The following is a 17,931-nucleotide window of genomic DNA, read 5'->3' as shown; positions in this document are numbered from 1 at the left end:
GTGTCATAACGTTCGACTTGGCAATCTACATGAAAGCTAAAGAAATACAATGGCGACAACCCGATGAGTTTGATGACACAGTCATCAGAATGGGCGGGTTTCATGTCGCACTCAACGACCTTGCAGTGATTGGGAAGTTGTTTGAGGATTCGGGACTGGCAGACCTTCTTGTTGAATCAGGCACCTATGGAAGTAACACGGCAGCAAATCTACTTAAGGGGAAATCTTGCAACTGTGGTGTTCGAGGTCATAAGCTGGTCATGGAAGCCATGGTGAGGTTACAATGGGAGGGACAGTGCAAGTGGTTATCCCAACGACACGACGATACTGGTGTGGATGACGAAACTATCACCACACACATCCATGCTTGCAAGGATTCCTTAAACCTGAATGATGCGGGCAGTCTCCGTGAGAGTTGTCAGACAGTCTGTGATGATATGAGGGATGTCCAAAACTTGATGTCACTCTTCAGAACGGCAGGTAAAGTGTGTAATATCTGGACACCTAAGTGTTGACATGATTTTGGTGTCATCTTCAACATCATTTCTTTCGATCTTCAATAGCGTACTGAAATCAAATGTTTTACTTACCTTGTATACCAATCCTAAATAAAATGTTGTTGTATCCTATCCTAGGGAAGACAGCGTCACACCTCTTCTCCTTCTGGGACACCTACATCGAGATGGTGCAGTTGCTTCTTGAATTCATTCGTGCTGAGAGAGAAGGATGCTGGGAGTTACACTTGGCGACTGTAGCTAGGATGACTTCATACTTCTATTGTATGGACATTGGACAGAACAAATTACTCACGATGGCTCCCCATATACCTTTGTGACATGCATCAACTACCAGAGAAGTTTCCTGGAGTACACGAAGAGTTCATGAAGGGCAACCACGCTGTATGTAGATCCAGCCAGCCATTTAGTCGTGTCTGGACTGACATGGCTCTGGAGCAGTCCATCAACCTTGACTCTAAGAAGAGAGGGGGGATTGTAGGTATCACCCTGAAGCAACAGGTCCTAGACAGATGGTTCTTGACAAGCCATGAGCGAGCAGCAATTACATCGGCAACAAAGGAGATGTGTGATATTCAAGACAGTGACAGAATCGGAACACACAAAGAAACTGGTGCGGCCAGGCGAAAGAGAGACGAAGAAGATGTCCAGAAGCTGATGTCTATATTCAAATCTGGCCTTGCAACAAATCCGTTCGACACTGATACTCTTGAAGGAGATGAGTGTCAGCCCCTCATTAACATCATATCAGGTGTGATGCTCCCACAAGCTGTTGCAATGCATCTAGTGACAGCATGAGATATTGGACAGGAGCAACTGAAAGAGTTTGTTACCAAACGCCTCGACACAAATGAGAAGGGGTTCTGGGACACACTGCCACACATGAATATCATGACATTTGCATCAATGGCAAAGAAAAAGACGATGAAATCAGCAAAAGACAAGACAGCTGCCGACAGTGCAGATCGAGATATCTTTGGCAGATTACTCATTGTTGTTAAAGCACGTGATGTCAACCTCAAGGAAGTCCTCGCACATAAACTATCATCTGTGCCTTATGCATTGGCACATTCTGACGGCAGTATGCGTAAGAATGTGAAGAGTGATCTGCTAGCAGAGTTGGAAACAAAAGCTGATGTGTTGCCAAATCTTCCATATAATGAAGCACCACTACCCACTGCTAATGTCATTGATGCGATGGCATTGGTCCAAATGGTGAAATCTGGCGGCACTAAGACATTTGGCCAATTGGCCGAGAAGTATTATGATCTGATATCAGCACCATTTGGGAAGAATGGCTGCAACAGGGTAGATGTGGTCTTTGATCGCTACGATCACCATTACTCTATCAAGACCGGAGAACGCATGCGACGAGGGTCTTCTACAGAACTGGAGATTCAGATATTGGGACCCAGTACACCTCTACCTAAACAATGGGACAAATATATACTTAATCCAAACAACAAAGCAAATCTATGTGCATTCCTATGTGATCGATGGTGCCAAACTGCACCAGAAAAACTAGCACCAGGCAATCAGCTGGTCCTCGGTGGTGGCTTCAAGAACGGAAAGGAGTGCAAGCTGATCGTAAGAGGGCATGTGACTAAACTCACCTCTGGAGTCTGACCACAAAGAGGCAGACACCAGGCTTCTTCTGCATGCTCACAATGCGTCATATGACCACCCACAGGTGATCGTGCAATCACCAGATACTGACGTTGCAGTCATATGCATACACATGTACGCCACAATGAGATGCCAAAAACTTTGGTTTCGTACTGGAATAAAGCAAAGGTTACGACACATACCAATCCACGAAATAGTCTTGGCCATTGGTCCAGAAGTATGCAAAGCACTCCCATCATTGCATGCACTAACAGGAAGTGACATGACGAGTGCCTTCAGTGGAATTGGTAAAAAGACAGCTTTGAGGAAACTTCAGGACGGTAAAGACCACCAACAGAAAGTGTCACAACTGGGAGATAATATCCCACCGACAGAGTTTACTGTCCGTGCTTGTGAACGGTTCATATGCTCCCTGTACACAACAGCTCAGGCAGCAGGTGACACGGCGGACGAAATCAGATATTGGATGTTCTGCCAGAAAAGGCAGAAGAGTGAATGCCTACCACCAACATCTGACAGTATTAGGCAACACATTTATGGAGCTAACTATCAGTCATTCATCTGGAAGAAGTCATTGCTCTCCAACCAAGCACGACCAAAGCCAGATGGTAATAGATGGAACATCGAAGATGGAACTCTCCAGCCCACCCTCATGATAAAAGAGCCTGCTCCAGTTGGACTAGTTGAGCTGACCGCGTGCAAGTGTAAAATGTCTGCATGTCAACGCAGCCACGTATGTGCCTGCAAGAACAATAACATGCCATGCACAGAAGCCTGCACTTGCATGGGAGGTGAACAATGCAAAAACCCAAACAAAGAACCTACCACAAGCGACTCAGAAGATGATGATGAGGAAGATTAATGATGACATTTTCGTGATTTTATACCACTTAGAGGATGATTCAGTAGCAAAATATGTGTTTATTTTAATAATACAACAAATAACAGTTATATGTTAACATTGTAATGTTCAGTGAATGACTATGGTTATGATACGCAGCCAGATTTGACCTGGTGAGATATTTTTGCTGAGATTACTTGTGGACTTTTGATCATAACAGGAGTGGGGTTGATGATTTAAGGGGAAATGAAATCTATATTTTTGACTTTACTTAAGGATTGTCCAATTTTGTTTCTTGAAAAGATCATAAAGATATATCATATTACAACCATAACCGCATTTGAACAACATAAAGATGATATTGCATAATTACAGTCGAAAAGCAAAAACTACATATTTCAGCGATTTTGTGTGTTTTGGGTATAATAATAATATATTTTTTAAATCATACTTGAACAGCATGACGAAAATCCCCTCATACTTCCCACTATCCTTTTAATTATAATGTTCAAGAATCCCTATTGGAAGAGCTGAATAAACAAAAATACCCCCCCAAAATCGTCAATTTCGAGCTTTACGTGACCCCCTTAATAGAAAAGTGGCTGCCATTTATTGTTGCTGCCACAATGTAACTGTACATCAGGGCTGGATTTGTTCTACAGATGTATCCCAAGCACCCTGAAATGACAAACCAACTGTGTCGTGGGTGTTGCACGAAACTCATTTTCTCGGCCTCTCTTGAAAACTGGCTCCTGGACTACATTGTAAAGAACTCTCCATGTGGAAAAAAAATATGTTAATGATGATGTCATAGGTGCCTCCATTATGACATCATAATTAGACAAGCACAAAACTTCATCCTATCAAGATGAGATTTATTGAGCGTCATGTAGGCATAAATTGGTGGAGAAAAAAATAATAATGATGACATCATCGGTCACGTGGTTCGGCCGCCATCTTGGAAAAACAGAAAACATTTGCACCTCTATATCTCTGAAAGCGCTGCATTGGAAATAAATTGAGACATGCCTCATTGTAAAGAATTCACCATGGGGAACAAAATATGTTAATGATTATGTCATAGGCTCCTCAGCAAAGGACTTCTGTGACTCATTGGGACTGACACAATCTGTCAATTTCCCGACCCGGATCTCAGTCAACAGAGCATCTTCTCTTCTAGACTTGGTTATGACTAACTTCCCTGAAAACGTCTGCTGCTCTTCCTCTGCTCCAAACGGCTCATCTGACCATATGCTTGTTAAAGTGGACGTCTCTCTGACCATTCTCAGACAGCCTCCTCAGCGACGACGAGTCTGGCATTTCACTCAGGCCAACTGGCACGGTCTTCAAGCAGCCATCAATCATTTGGACTGGTCTCCCAACTCCACCGCCTCTGACATCAACTCATCCTGGGAATTCTTCCAAAGTAAATTGCTCTCTCTCATGCACAGATTTATCCCATCTCGTCTTCAGTTGTCATACCCTTCCTCCCGTCCATGGTACACGGATTCTTGTGGTGAGGCAGTTGCCCAGAAACAAGTGGCCTTCGCCTCCTGGAAAGCAAATCCAAAGGAAGGAAATCTCATTTCCTTTCACAAAGCCCAAAACAAGCGTGTGTCCACCCTCAGGAGAGCCAGGAAATAATATTTCTCCACTCTCAAGACTGAACTCTCTTATCTGTCTCCCTCTTCCAAATCCTGGTGGCATCTGGTCAAATCTGTTTCTGGTGTTTGTTCCCCCTCCATCCCGTCCCTCACCTCAAACAGCTACACACCTGACTCCACACGTGAAAAAGCTGAATACCTCAACTCTGTGTTTGCCTCTAAATATTGTGTCCCAAACCCATCCCTCTCTGTACCCACCGTACCTAGTCATACCCAACTACTCCTGCACTCTGTGTCCTTTCCTCCTGACAAGGTGGATAAGTTTCTGTCAACGCTCGACTCTGATTCTGCAACTGGACCTGACGGCATCAGCCCACGGGTCCTAAAATCCTGCTCTGCTGCTCTTTCACTCCCTCTCTCTGTTCTCTTCACCGTCTCTTTTGCTCAAGGTCATCTGCCATCAGCTTGGAAATCAGCCAACATCACCGCTTTACACAAAAAGGTGCAAAAACAGATCCTTGCAACGAAAAACCAATCAGCCTTCTCCCAATTATCAGCAAAGTCATGGAATCCATCATTGCTTCGGATATGAAATCTTTCCTCTTCTCCAATGGCTTGATCTCTGATCATCAATTTTGTTTCAGAACTGGTCACTCTACTCTGGACATGCTGCTTCTGCTGTCTCAACAATGGATGGAGGTCCTAAATGACAAACAGGAAATTAAAGCTGTCTCCCTTGACATATCATGTGCCTTCAATACAGTCTGGCACCCAGCTCTGCTCATGAAACTCTCCTCCTATGGTATCCATGGAAATGTCCATGCATGGCTTGCAGACTTTCTCACCAGTCACATTCAACGTGTGGCCCTGAATGGGTTTCTCTCATCTCCCCTTCCTGTTCAGCCTGGAATTACCCAAGGCAGTGTTCTGGGCCCTGTGCTTTTTCTGGTCTTCATCAATGATCTCTCCGACTCTCTTGAAAATCCTCTCTATCTCTTTGCTGATGACTCTACTCTCTGCCGCTCCATTCCTCATCCCTCAGATCGGCAGTCTGCAGCCTCCTCACTCTCTGCAGACCTGGACAAAATCACAGACTGGTCAAACAAGTGGAACATGTCCTTTAATCCTGACAAATCTCACTATATCTCTCTGAAAAGACCGACTGTACAACCCTCCCATCCACTTTCTGAAAAACCCTCTCCAAGAAGTTCTGTCACTCAAGATTTTGGGTCTCACTATATGTCATGATCTTTCCTGGGAAAACCACATTTCAAATCTGGCCTCCAAAGCCAGTCGCCAACTGGGCATCCTTCGTCATACGAAGTCCTTCCTCGGCATACCTGAGCTCCTCACGACATACAAGGCTTTCATCCGCAGCTCAATGGAATACTGTTCTCCCCTCTGGGCCAGTGCTCCTGCCTCAATCCTAGCTCGTATTCACGCTGTTGAAACCAAAGCTTTCAGAATCATTGGAATCTCCCGCAATGAAGCTATCTCCGAGGGCCTTTCACTCACTCACCGCAGGCAGGTAGGTGATGTTTCTGTCTTCTACCGACTCCTCTCCGGCCTTACTCCCCCAGCTCTCTCTGGGCTCTGTCCCTCAAATATTCCTACAGGTCACACAAGATCCGCCTGCAAGCCTCTTATGGTTAAACTGCCAAAATCAAGACTCTCTGCTCACCTTCACTGCTTCATTCCTCTTTTCTCCCGCCTGTGGAATAAACTCCCTCACTCTCTTCAATCCCACTCCTCCCTCCAGGTTTTTAAAACAGCTGTTCACCACCATCTCTTATCTTCTCCCATCCAAAACCTTGGTCTTTTCTACCCCTGCTAATTTCACTCCAGATCCACTTTTTTGAAATACCGACTACTTTCCTGGAAGTCCTAGCAGTGTCCATGTGTTTTATACCTCTCCCACCCAACCCCCCCTCCTCCACCCCTTCCCACGCCACCTCCCCCAAAGCCCTCTCCCTCCCATAGATCTCCCGATGTCCCTGCTCTCAAATGTTGTGTTTGTGTGCTTCCCCCTCTCTCCCCATCTTGTCTACCGCTCCCCTTATTATATACTTTGTGTGTCGCTTTTGATTTTTTTGTGTGATAAATGTTAGCTCTTTCACGAGCCTCGATCCTGTATACATAAAAAAAATTAAAAATAGGTGCCTCCATCATGACGTCATAATTCGACAAGTACAATACTTCATCCGATCAAGATGAAATTTCTTGAGCATAATCTTGCTTGAAAAAAATATTGAAAAAAACAATGATGACGTCATCGGTCACGTGGTTCTGCCGCCATATTTGTTTTAACACAAAAGCCTTAAAAACCACTGAAAATACATCCTGGCGAGGGTTTGCAATCTCCGATTGCTCTTTCTTGTTTTATCATGTTTTTGGGACCATTGTCATTTCGTCATCATCTTCATTTTTATCTGATCATAATGCTATCGGTTGGTTCGAAACCAATGATTTTGAACAAAACGTACTGCGAAGGAAAAAAAAATCAATTTTCTTGATGACTAAACCTCACTTGTGGCCCATTTCATGAGCAATAGTGAAGGCGGAAGCGAGGCCAAGGTCTTCATTGATGCTACAACTTCGCTCAGGTTCACACATCCCACCAACAGGTGCTAAACCTGCCAGGGGAATGTCAGAGATCATGCAAAGGAAAGTGATCAATAGCATGATTAAAACTTCTTGGTGCTGACAAATATTCAGAAAGATAAATTGCTCGTGTTTCATTTTTTAAATAATTACTTATTTGGCCATTAATGTCCATATAATTGGTTGCCCTTCGTATCTGAAGAAGAAAAGGCAAACTACCTGGTCAATTTGTTTATAGTGCAGAAGCTGCTGCCAAGAAAGCAACCTCATTCTAAGATAACAAGCAATGTAACCTTGTGTAAATGAACTACCACTTGTTACTCACAGTCCAGGTAGGAATTTGGAATTTAGCCACGGTATGGTGATGACTCCCCTATTCTTCAGGAACCACACCGTGGGATAGTTAATGTTCACCAGTAATGCTGGCAGACAGGACGTCCAGTTTAACGTCCATCAGAGGGACGGCACACACCTTTATGAATCACACTGCCTGTGAAACACCAGGATGACAGTTTATATCTGTGTCGGGATTCAAATCCAGGCTAGATAGCCTAAAGGTGAGTGTGTGTACCTCTCGGACATCCGGAATTTTGTCACCTAATGGAATACACCGAATGTGGGATATTTTGGAAAGATTTAGAATTATACATTTAGTTGTGGTTGTAGAAAAAGTGATGGGATATGGGCTTGAATGGGCTTTTGAAATACGTTCACAACTTGAGTGAATCATCTGAAGGGTGTGAATATTTGTTTTTGAAGAATTAGGAATTTGTTTAGGGTGCTGGCGAAAACTCGCCTAATCTTTGGCGAAAGACATCATGGGATTGCTAATGTCCATCAGTGAACAGCAGCAGATGGAACACCCAGCTTAAAGTCAATCTTGAGGGATAGGACACTTTGTGATGTAATGCAGGTGTACCACCCTGTCCATATAATACATTTCCTTATATTCTACCAGTTTTCATTCTGATTAAATATTTAGAAACTTTATGAAGTTTCAACAAAAACATACCTAGAGTCCCACACGGCTTGTTTTTGTAGCTGCATATGTCATGTCTGTATGAAAACAAACAGAATAGCATTTTGAAATACTGTGCTCACTGATTGTTATCTACTTTCAAATAAGAAGAGCTTTTTGGTGAAGCTGACATACACAAACCTAAATCACAAAATTGGCTGAAACTTCATGTAATTACTAAATTCTGACTTAAAAAACTTCGCCACCATGTAGACAGAATGACATATTGTGTTTTAAAATTTTTTGTAAGACTTTATCCTCCTCAATCTGCCCAAACCACCTCTATCATTCACAGGGAAAGCACTGCCTATTGGCAGTGTAGCCATAGTAACATACACAATTCCTCTGTTTTTTACCAATTGTTTACCATGACCTAAGAGGCATGTGAACATATGACACAGCCTTGCCAAATAATAATTCGTTACTTGAAAACGTTTATCTGTCATCCGCTTGGAATGCTCATATTGGAGAGAGATCCAAAGCTCAGGCAATGTTTGCAAAATTGTGCATTGATGTGGAACAAAAGGTCAAAGAGGAGCATGCGCTATCACCATGACAGCGGTATACACAGAACCTTGCACTGGAAGTCGGGTGTGGGAATTGGCTTGCTGGGTACAGAATCACAATTTTATATCAACATTTCATTCGTAGTTTCCCCAATTTTTCCCCTGTTTTATTGAAGAGTTGAATAAAAGTGGGGTTTCTGTGTTGGCATGGTAACGTTCCCACCTGAGCCTCTCTCTGAGTAATGATGCATGGCACCCAGGTTTAAGTCTCTTGTACTATCGGTGTTTGTCCATTATTGAGCAATTTCTTCGTTATTAATGTGATGCATGTGCAAGCTTCCGAAAAGCCCAAGATCACTTGGGAAAAAAAAATAATAATAAAGCATTCCCTTTTCAATAATCTTCGATTTTGTTTGTCAATTTGTCTAATATGAATTCCCCCGCCTTCCCGTGCCTCCTCCCCCCAAGCCCTCTCCCTCCCACAGATCTCTCGATGTCCCTGTTCTCTGCTGTATGTACTTGTGTGCCTCCCTCTCTCTCCCCATCTCGTCTCCCACTCCCTTTATTGTATGTTTTGTGTGTCCGTTTTTTTTTGTTTGGTGATTGATGTTAGCTCTTAAACAAGCCTCGATCTTGTATACAAAAAAAAGAAGAAAAAAAGATCGAGTTCCAATGTGTACTTCATACATGCGGTTCAGACTGGTTCAACATTGTGCTTTTCAGAGGGAATCAGGAGTGAGGAGGGGGGAATGGGTATTGTTGGGCACTTAAGCCTGAAGTCTGAAGGTCACAGATGAAATGTCACCTGAAGAGGAAATCTGCAGATTTATCCTGTTTGTTGGAAATTCAGTCGACTCAATATCTATAGTATTTGACAATTGTAATTTCTATAACTGTAAACTGTGAAATAAACATCTCAATGAAAATTTACGTAAAAACCGTCCGTAAATAAATAAATGGGTGGGTGGTTCTGCCGCTGATGCAATGCCTCTCTTTAACCAGTTATCCGGTACTCATTTTGCCGACCTCGGAAGGATGAGACAGGCTGATTCAACCCCACCAGGCGTTAATTCAACCGGATTCGAACTCAGGACCTTAGGATCCCAAGCCCGCCGCCATAACCATTAGGCCAACACCAGCTGATAATTAATAAATTAATAAATAAATAAAAAAGTGATGTTTGCTTATAATCATAAAGCTTCTATTTATTATGTACCTTCGTACGAAGCACGGTTTGCTATTGCTTTCACAATGTGTAAGCATACCCTGTTAGCAATTTGTAAACTTCATTTTGTACACTTAAATTTTGAAATCACAGTACAATACTGTATATCAGTATTATCACGGGTTGGCGTCAGGAAGGGCATCCGGCCGTAAAACATTGCTTCAAAAAGGGGACAAAAAAAAAAAACCAAAAAAAAAAACAACAACAACCACGGTCCCCGAAAAAGGCCAACCCCCGCTTGCGGGGAAAAATGGCCTCTAAAGGTGGTTATAGTATTATCACGGAAGAGTCTTCCCTACACTAGCTGAGAAAATCTTCCATCAAAAGCCCCTCTTGTGGGAGTGCGCAGTATTCTTTTGAACTTTCATGGCATCTTTGAAGTACACATTTAGTTTTTTGTTTTTTTTTACCGCGCACGATTAAATGCATCCCATTTATGTGAACCCCCGATTATAGTTATTTAATGATACAGAACAGAACAGATTACCAAGTTTTCAAATGCCCATCTGCTGGTTAGGGCAGGAATTTCGAATTTGGCCATGGTGTCGTCGATAGCTCGTGTACACGTTTTGTCATTGATCAAATAATTCACCAAATGTCCGTCTGTCCGTTCGAAGGTACCGCAAAAACGGCTCAACCGATCGCAACGATATTTTGGGTGGGTATTCCTGGGACCCCTGGGAATAAAATAGGCTATATTGTTTTTCCAAGTTTTCCAATTTTCCAGTTTTTCCAAACACGATAGAATAATATTTACCGATATGAACAGTGATGTGGCTTTTGTTGAAATTCTACAAATACTGTTTCGATTTTGATGACAATTATGAACCTGCCGCGAATGCGGAAGTGGACAGATAACGGCAATGCGCGGGTTTGATAATATCCAAATACAACCGTCATTCAATCGTAATGTTAAATCGTTAAACATTAATCGTATTAATCGTTTTGTTAAAGTATCAATTGATGATTGGAATTGAGTGAATACAATTACGATTTTGAATTCGTAATTGTATTCACCCAACCATACGGAACTTCACATCAGGATTTAAATTTGTTTTTGTCACGAATGTTGTTAAAAGTTTATTTTTATATTAATGTTATTTAATTTGTGATTGGAGTTATGCTGTTTGGAATGAAAAAAGAGATATCGAGTTCAAGTGAATGACGAAATGCCATGACGGTTTCTACTTTCTAAACGTGAATTCACGGATCGCCATATGCAGATTCGCCATTGACTGGGAATGGAACACACGTACCTGTTTGTTTGCGAACGGGTACGTTTTTCATGGAAGTCCTTCACGAACTTGCTGTCCATGTCTGACGTGTGACTGAAGGTGCTACAGGAATGTGGAATTTATTGGTTTCATGCTTTAGCATTTGCCATTTCTGTATTGCCTGTTTGCTTCTGGCTCCCACCCGTGTGTAGCACAGGTACCTTTCTGGCCTCCCACCCGTGTGTAGCACAGGTACCTCACTAGTTGATCAAATTAGACGATCAAACTTTCATTGCCGGATGTTGCACCATTCTTCAATCAGACGGTCTTCAATCTTCCGCTTTATCCCGAGACTGTGGGTGGACTTTGTGACCACAAATGCTTATGTGGGTTAATTATATTGCATTGATATATGTGAGAAAATTACATGCCCAGACCAGGAATCGAACCCAGGTCCTCTGGTGAACCATACCAGTGCTCTGCCCCATCTGAGCTATCTGGGCGACCCTGACTGAGCATGCAATTTTCTCACACATATGATTGCCACTCTCTTTCCGTCAATGCTTCCGGGGCACTCGCTGCCAACCATAGGATCACCAACGGCCTGAACACGAGAGGGCCTTCCTCCAATGGGGGGGGGGGGGGGGGGGGGACAAATCCATGTCCGCTATTACAAACACCACTGGGGGCGTGGTGAAGCAATTACATTAAAAAACAGGATTAAATAATTAAATTGATATATGTGGCAAAAATACATGCCCAGACCAGGAAATTAGGAATTACATACCCAGACCCTCTCTTAATCAGGCCGTTGGTTGCTCCTATGGTTGGCAGCGAGTGCCCTGGCAGCATTGATGGAAAGAGAGTGGCAATCATATGTGTGGTAAAATTGCATGCTCAGCCAGGTTTGCCCAGATAGCTCAGATGGCAGAGCACTGGTACGGTTCACCAGAAGACGTGGGTTCGATTACACCCCAAACAAAGTCTGGGCGTGTAACTTTCCCATATACAGACTTGGCATTTAATATGGAATATTTTTTTTTCTTGACTTGGGTTTACTTTCTCAACTCAGTATATCAATCTGGTGAGTTTCTTTTACACTTTGGTGATTTATTTGTTAAAAGACCCATGTCACTGATTGTCTGTCGCAGCAAGAAGTCAACAACAGGATTATATCACAGGTGGCGTGGCAAAATGTACAGACAGGTGCATTTGATGATTGGCTTCACAGTCGGGTATACAAGGGATGTTGCGTTCTGTATTAGTGGAAAACAACTGCTGCACGTCTCCAAAAGTTATTGCCGCTTCCTCTGGAGATGGTCCGTCAACTCGACAATGCTGTTTGTCATGGAGTGGTGGCTTCACGAAATTACGGCATGAAACAGCATACTATTGCTCGGCAGTATGGCATCACTCAAGGTCAGGTGTCAAAGATCCTGAAACGAAATGCTCAGAGGGGTGTCCCTACTCCAATACCGAGGCCAGGACGTCCCCGCAGAACCACAAGGAGGGATGATCGCCAGCTGCACCGGTTAGTCCGCAATGGCCGTACCAAGTCAGCTAATCGGCTTAGGGCAGAGTGGCAGCAACTGACAAATGTGCCTGTATCCAGAAGGCTAGTCAACCAACGACTGGTTCAAGCAGGCTATCGTGCCAGGCGTCCCCTGAGAAAGCCACGCCTGACCAGACAACACCGCCAGCACCGATTGCAGTGGGCCAGAGAGCACCGTCAATGGCAGCCAGGACACTGGGATCACGTGATCTTCAGTGACGAGTCTAGATTTCTGGTCTATCGTCAAGATGGCCGCGTCCGAGTGCACAGACAAGTGCATGAAGCCTACAACAAAGATTGTATAGTGCCAAGAGTCCAAGCTGGAGGTGGTGGGGTGACCGTTTGGGCTGCTTTTCATGCAGGGGGAAAAACTGACCTGGTTGTTCTGAATGGAAACCTGAACCAGTTCAAGTACAGGGCCATTCTGGAAGAAACATTGCTTCCATTTGCTCGTGCAGCCTTTCGAGGAAACTTTGTCTTCCAAGAAGACAATGCACGGCCTCATCATGCTCGCATGATCCAACACTTTCTTGCTGACCATGGTGTAGAGCATATGGAGTGGCCTGCCATGTCCCCGGATATGAATCCGATAGAGAACTTGTGGGCAGAATTAACGCGTCAAATCGACCACTTGGACCAGCAGCCGACCTCTGTGCGTGAATTGCAGCAGGCTATTGTAACTGCATGGCAAGCGATTCCTGTCCAAACCTTAGCAAATCTCGTGAACAGCATGCCTCAACGTGTACGTGCTGTCCTGAATGCTCGTGGGGGTTACACGAAGTACTGAACTGTAATTTTACTGTCCATAATCCCAGTCGTAATTTAACTTTTGTTTTTGTTTAAAAAAAAATTGGATAATGTGCAAAATAAAGAGATACTTCTGGAAAACGTACAGAAGTTTAACACAGTACTGTCCATGAATTGAGTTCGATATCAGTTTACATCACTTCCAAGGATCAATTTATTTGTTTCGAAATGTCAAATGTGGTTTTTGTTTCTTTTAAAGGTCACATTAACAAAATCTAGAATAATTGCAACATAATTCCAATTAACATTTGGTTCTAAGTCATCTTGAAAAGTAAGTTCACCCCCACAAAAAAAATATTCCATATTAAATGCCAAGTCAGATCTCGCGAGATCTCGGAGACGGTGGGAGGGATTTTCGAAGCTCCACACGGTCTCCACGTTTTTCGAAGTTAAGTCTGTTCACAATTGTATTTTGTCGAAACTGTATTTATCTTTCGGTGTGTGAAGTTATTGTGTGCAACTTTGGTTGTTTCTTGGTGTTTATCTTTCATAGATTGATCGTCTGTTTGCCGTGTCGTGTCTTGAGGCCTTGTACAGTGTGCACTGTACAACCTTGAGGCTTTGTTTTTCTCTCAGCGGTCCGTCGTTTGTGATCCAATAACTTTCGTTCTCTGTATTCCCAGGCTTTTCACCCATAGCCCACTTCCTTGTGTAAATCTCAACTCCCAAAAAAAAAAAAAAAAAAAAAAAAAAAACATTTCCTTCTCTGTTCTCATTCGTTTATTCATTCTTATTCGTTCGTTCGTTCTTCGACCACGTGTTTCTCCCCCATTTCCCCAGATAGTTTTCACTCATTAACCTTCAATGTTAACACTTTCCCCTCAAGTTATGTATTCCGTCATATTTTATAACACCTTTTTCTTCTTCTTCTTTAAAAGGCTGCTTTCGACTTGCTCACCAAATCAATTCATCCCAAAAAAAATATCCATCTCCTATAGTGCCTTTTTTCTACATTCCCTAAACTCTCCTGCACTCCATCCTCCATCCAGCGTCCTTAAACGTATTTTTAACTCGAAGGTCACAAGAAACTCATTTTGCAATAAATGTTCGTTTCCCATAAATCGTACACTTTCAAAAATCCAATCTCACCCCTCCCCTCCAAATCTTCCCCATAACCCCTCCCCTCCAAATCTTCCCCATCACCCCTCCCCTCCAAATCTTCCCCATCACCCATCCCTTTCAAATCTCCCCCCTTGCCCCCTCCCTCCTAAACTACCCCCTCACCCCTCCCCGCCAAGACGCCCCCTCGCCCCTCCCCTCCTAGACTCCTGCCTCACCCCTCCCCTCCAAATCTCCCCCATATCCCATCCCTTTCAAATCCCTCCCCTTGTCCCTTCCCTCCCAAACTCCCCCCTCACCCCTCCCCTTCAAATCTCCCCACCCTCATTGCTTCTCAATTTCCCCCCTCTCACTCCCCCTCCTCAAAGCGTCCTCCCCGCTTCTTCCCCCTTCAAACTCTCACCTCCATCTCCCCCAACCTTCTGCCTCGCTCTTCCCCCTCCTCAAATAACACCTCATTGTGGCTCACCCAATCACCATCAAACCTTTTGTCCGCCCCATCCTTCCCTTTCTCCGAGCTATTCTGAAATCTCTGACACACCTTCAACAGCTCTCCCTATCTCTTCCACCTCTTCCACATCTTCCCCTACCCCTCCTCCCCCCTGTTCTGTATCTGATGCTCCCCCTTCCTCTTCATTAACGGTATGGACCTCAAACATCCGGGGCCTTCGTTCAAACTTAACTGATCTCTCCATACAGGTTGCTTCTGTCAAACCAGACGTGATCTGCTTAACAGAAACTTTCCTCCTTTATGATGTCTCTGATTCCATAGTATCTCTCCCGGGCTACTCCCTCCTCCGGTATGATAGACCTGAGCCTCGTCCTGGAGGCGGGGTTGCTATCTTTATCAAAAACTCTCTTCCTCACTCGCCCTGCACTGCACTCTCTCCACCTCACCCCCAGGAATAGCTCTGGCTACGGCTTCCCCTTCGCTCCCACCTCTTGTTCATATGTGTGTTGTACCGTCCACCAAACAGTGATGACTCCATCTACATCTCGCTGTCTGATGATATGGACCAACTTCTATCTACTCATCCCAACTCTCTCTTCCTCATATGTGGTGATTTCAATTGTCACCATGCCAGTTGGCTGGGTGTGGGTACCTCTCTCACCAGCCATGGCTCTTCAGCAAAGGACTTCTGCGACTCACTGGGACTGACACAATCTGTCAATTTCCCGACCCGGATCTCAGTCAACGGAACATCTTCTCTTCTGGACTTGGTTATGACTAACTTCCCTGAAAATGTCTGCTGCTCTTCTTCTGCTCCGATCGGATCATCTGATCATGTCCTTGTTAAAGTGGACATCTCTCTGACCATCCTCAGGGAGCCTGCTCAGCGTCGACGAGTCTGGCATTTCACTCAGGCCAACTGGCACGGTCTTCAAGCAGCCATCAATCATCTGGACTGGTCTCCCATCTCTACCACCTCTGACATCAACTCATCCTGGGAATTCTTCCAAAGTAAATTGCTCTCTCTCATGCACAGATTTATCCCATCTCGTCTTCAGTTGTCATACCCTTCCTCCCGTCCATGGTACACGGAATCTTGTGGTGAGGCTGTTGCCCAGAAACAACTTGCCTTCGTCTCCTGGAAAGCAAATCCAACGGAAGGAAATATCATTTCCTTTCACAAAGCCCGAAACAAGTGTGTGTCCACCCTCAGGAGAGCCAGGAAACAATATCTCTCCGTTCTCAAGACCGAACTCTCTTATCTGTCTCCCTCTTCCAAATCCTGGTGGCGTCTGGTCAAATCCGTTTCTGGTGTTTGTTCCCCCTCCATCCCCTCCCTTACCTCAAACGGCTACACAGCTGACTCCGCACGTGAAAAAGCTGAATGCCTCAACTCTGTGTTTGCCTCTAAATCTTGTGTCCCAAACCCATCCCTCTCTGTACCCACCATACCCAGTCGTACCCTGCTGCTCCTGGACTCCGTGTCCTTTCCTCCTGACAAGGTGGAAAAGTTTCTGTCAACCCTCGACTCTGATTCTGCAACTGGACCCGACGGCATCAGCCCACGGGTCCTAAAATCCTGCTCTGCTGCTCTATCTCACCCTCTCTCTGTTCTCTTCACCCTCTCTTTTGCTCAAGGTCAACTGCCATCTGCTTGGAAATCAGCCAACATCACCGCGTTGCACAAAAAAGGTGCAAAAACAGATCCTAGCAACTACAGACCAATCAGCCTTCTCCCAATTATCAGCAAAGTCATGGAATCCATCATTGCTTCGGATATGAAATCTTTCCTCTTCTCCAATGGCTTGATCTCTGATCATCAGTTTGGTTTCAGACCAGGTCACTCTACTCTGGACATGCTGCTTCTGCTGTCTCAACAATGGATGGAGGTCCTCAATGCCAAACAGGAAATTAGAGCTGTCTCCCTCGACATATCACGTGCCTTCGACACGGTCTGGCACCCCGCTCTGCTCACCAAACTCTCCTCCTTTGGTATCCATGGAAATCTCCACGCATGGCTGGCGGACTTCCTCTCTAGTCGTCGTCAACGTGTGGCCCTGAATGGGTTTCTCTCATCTCCTCTTCCTGTTCAGGCTGGAGTTCCCCAAGGCAGTGTTCTGGGCCCCGTGTGCTTTTTCTGGTCTTCATCAATGATCTCTCTGACTCTCTCGAAAATCCTCTCTATCTCTTTGCTGATGACTCCACTCTCTGCCGCTCCATTCCTCTTCCCTCAGATCGGCAGTCTGCTGCCTCCTCACTCTCTGAAGACCTGGACAAAATCACAGACTGGTCAAACAAGTGGAACATGTCTTTCAATCCTGACAAATCTCACACTCTTACTATGTCTCTCCGAAAGATCGACTGGACAACCCTCCCATCTACTTTCTCAACAATCCTCTCCAAGAAGTTCTGTCGCTCAAGATTTTGGGTCTCACTATCTGCCATGATCTTTCTTGGGAAAACCACATTTCCAAGCTGGCCTCCAAAGCCAGTCGCCGACTGGGCATCCTCCGTCGTGCGAAGTCCTTCCTCGGCACACCTGAGCTCCTAACCACATACAAGGCTTTCATCCGCAGCTCAATGGAATACTGTTCTCCCCTATGGGCCGGTGCTCCTGCCTCACACCTAGCTCGGCTTCACGCTGTTGAAACCAAAGCTTTCAGAATTATTGGAATCTCCCGCGATGAAGCTATCTCTGAGGGCCTTTCACTCACTCACCGCAGGCAGGTAGGTGGTCTTTCTGTCTTCTACCGACTCCTCTCCGGCCTTGCACCCCCAGCTCTCTCTGTGCTCTGTCCCCCAAATATTCCTACAGGTCGCACAAGATCTGCCAGCAACCCTCTGATGGTTAAACTGCCGAAATCTCGGCTCTCTGCTCACCTTCACTCTTTCATTCCTCTTTTCTCCCGCCT

At 44.7% G+C, this 17,931-nt stretch overlaps 1 protein-coding gene and 1 non-coding gene across 2 annotated transcripts in view; both read right to left on the bottom strand.

The window, feature by feature from the left end:
- Positions 1 to 17,931, bottom strand: part of LOC137412665 (A disintegrin and metalloproteinase with thrombospondin motifs 6) — a 122,626-nt gene that overhangs the window by 75,053 nt on the left and 29,642 nt on the right. The window contains exons 7-8 of the mRNA XM_068097954.2: positions 8,200 to 8,243; positions 7,114 to 7,219 (exon numbers count right to left, since the gene is read on the bottom strand). Of these exons, the coding sequence (XP_067954055.2) occupies positions 7,114 to 7,219; positions 8,200 to 8,243 (150 nt within the window). The remainder of the gene's footprint in view (positions 1 to 7,113; positions 7,220 to 8,199; positions 8,244 to 17,931) is intronic.
- On the bottom strand, positions 11,579 to 11,653 carry TRNAT-GGU (transfer RNA threonine (anticodon GGU)). The gene has a single exon. It is a non-coding gene; the product is annotated as a tRNA-Thr (tRNA).

Source organism: Myxine glutinosa, chromosome 1, assembly GCF_964187855.1.
Source record: "Myxine glutinosa chromosome 1, kmMyxGlut1.1, whole genome shotgun sequence".
NCBI lineage: Eukaryota > Metazoa > Chordata > Myxini > Myxiniformes > Myxinidae > Myxine > Myxine glutinosa.
Note: the sequence above shows the minus strand (reverse complement) of the source record. Positions and strands in the feature narration are given on the sequence as shown.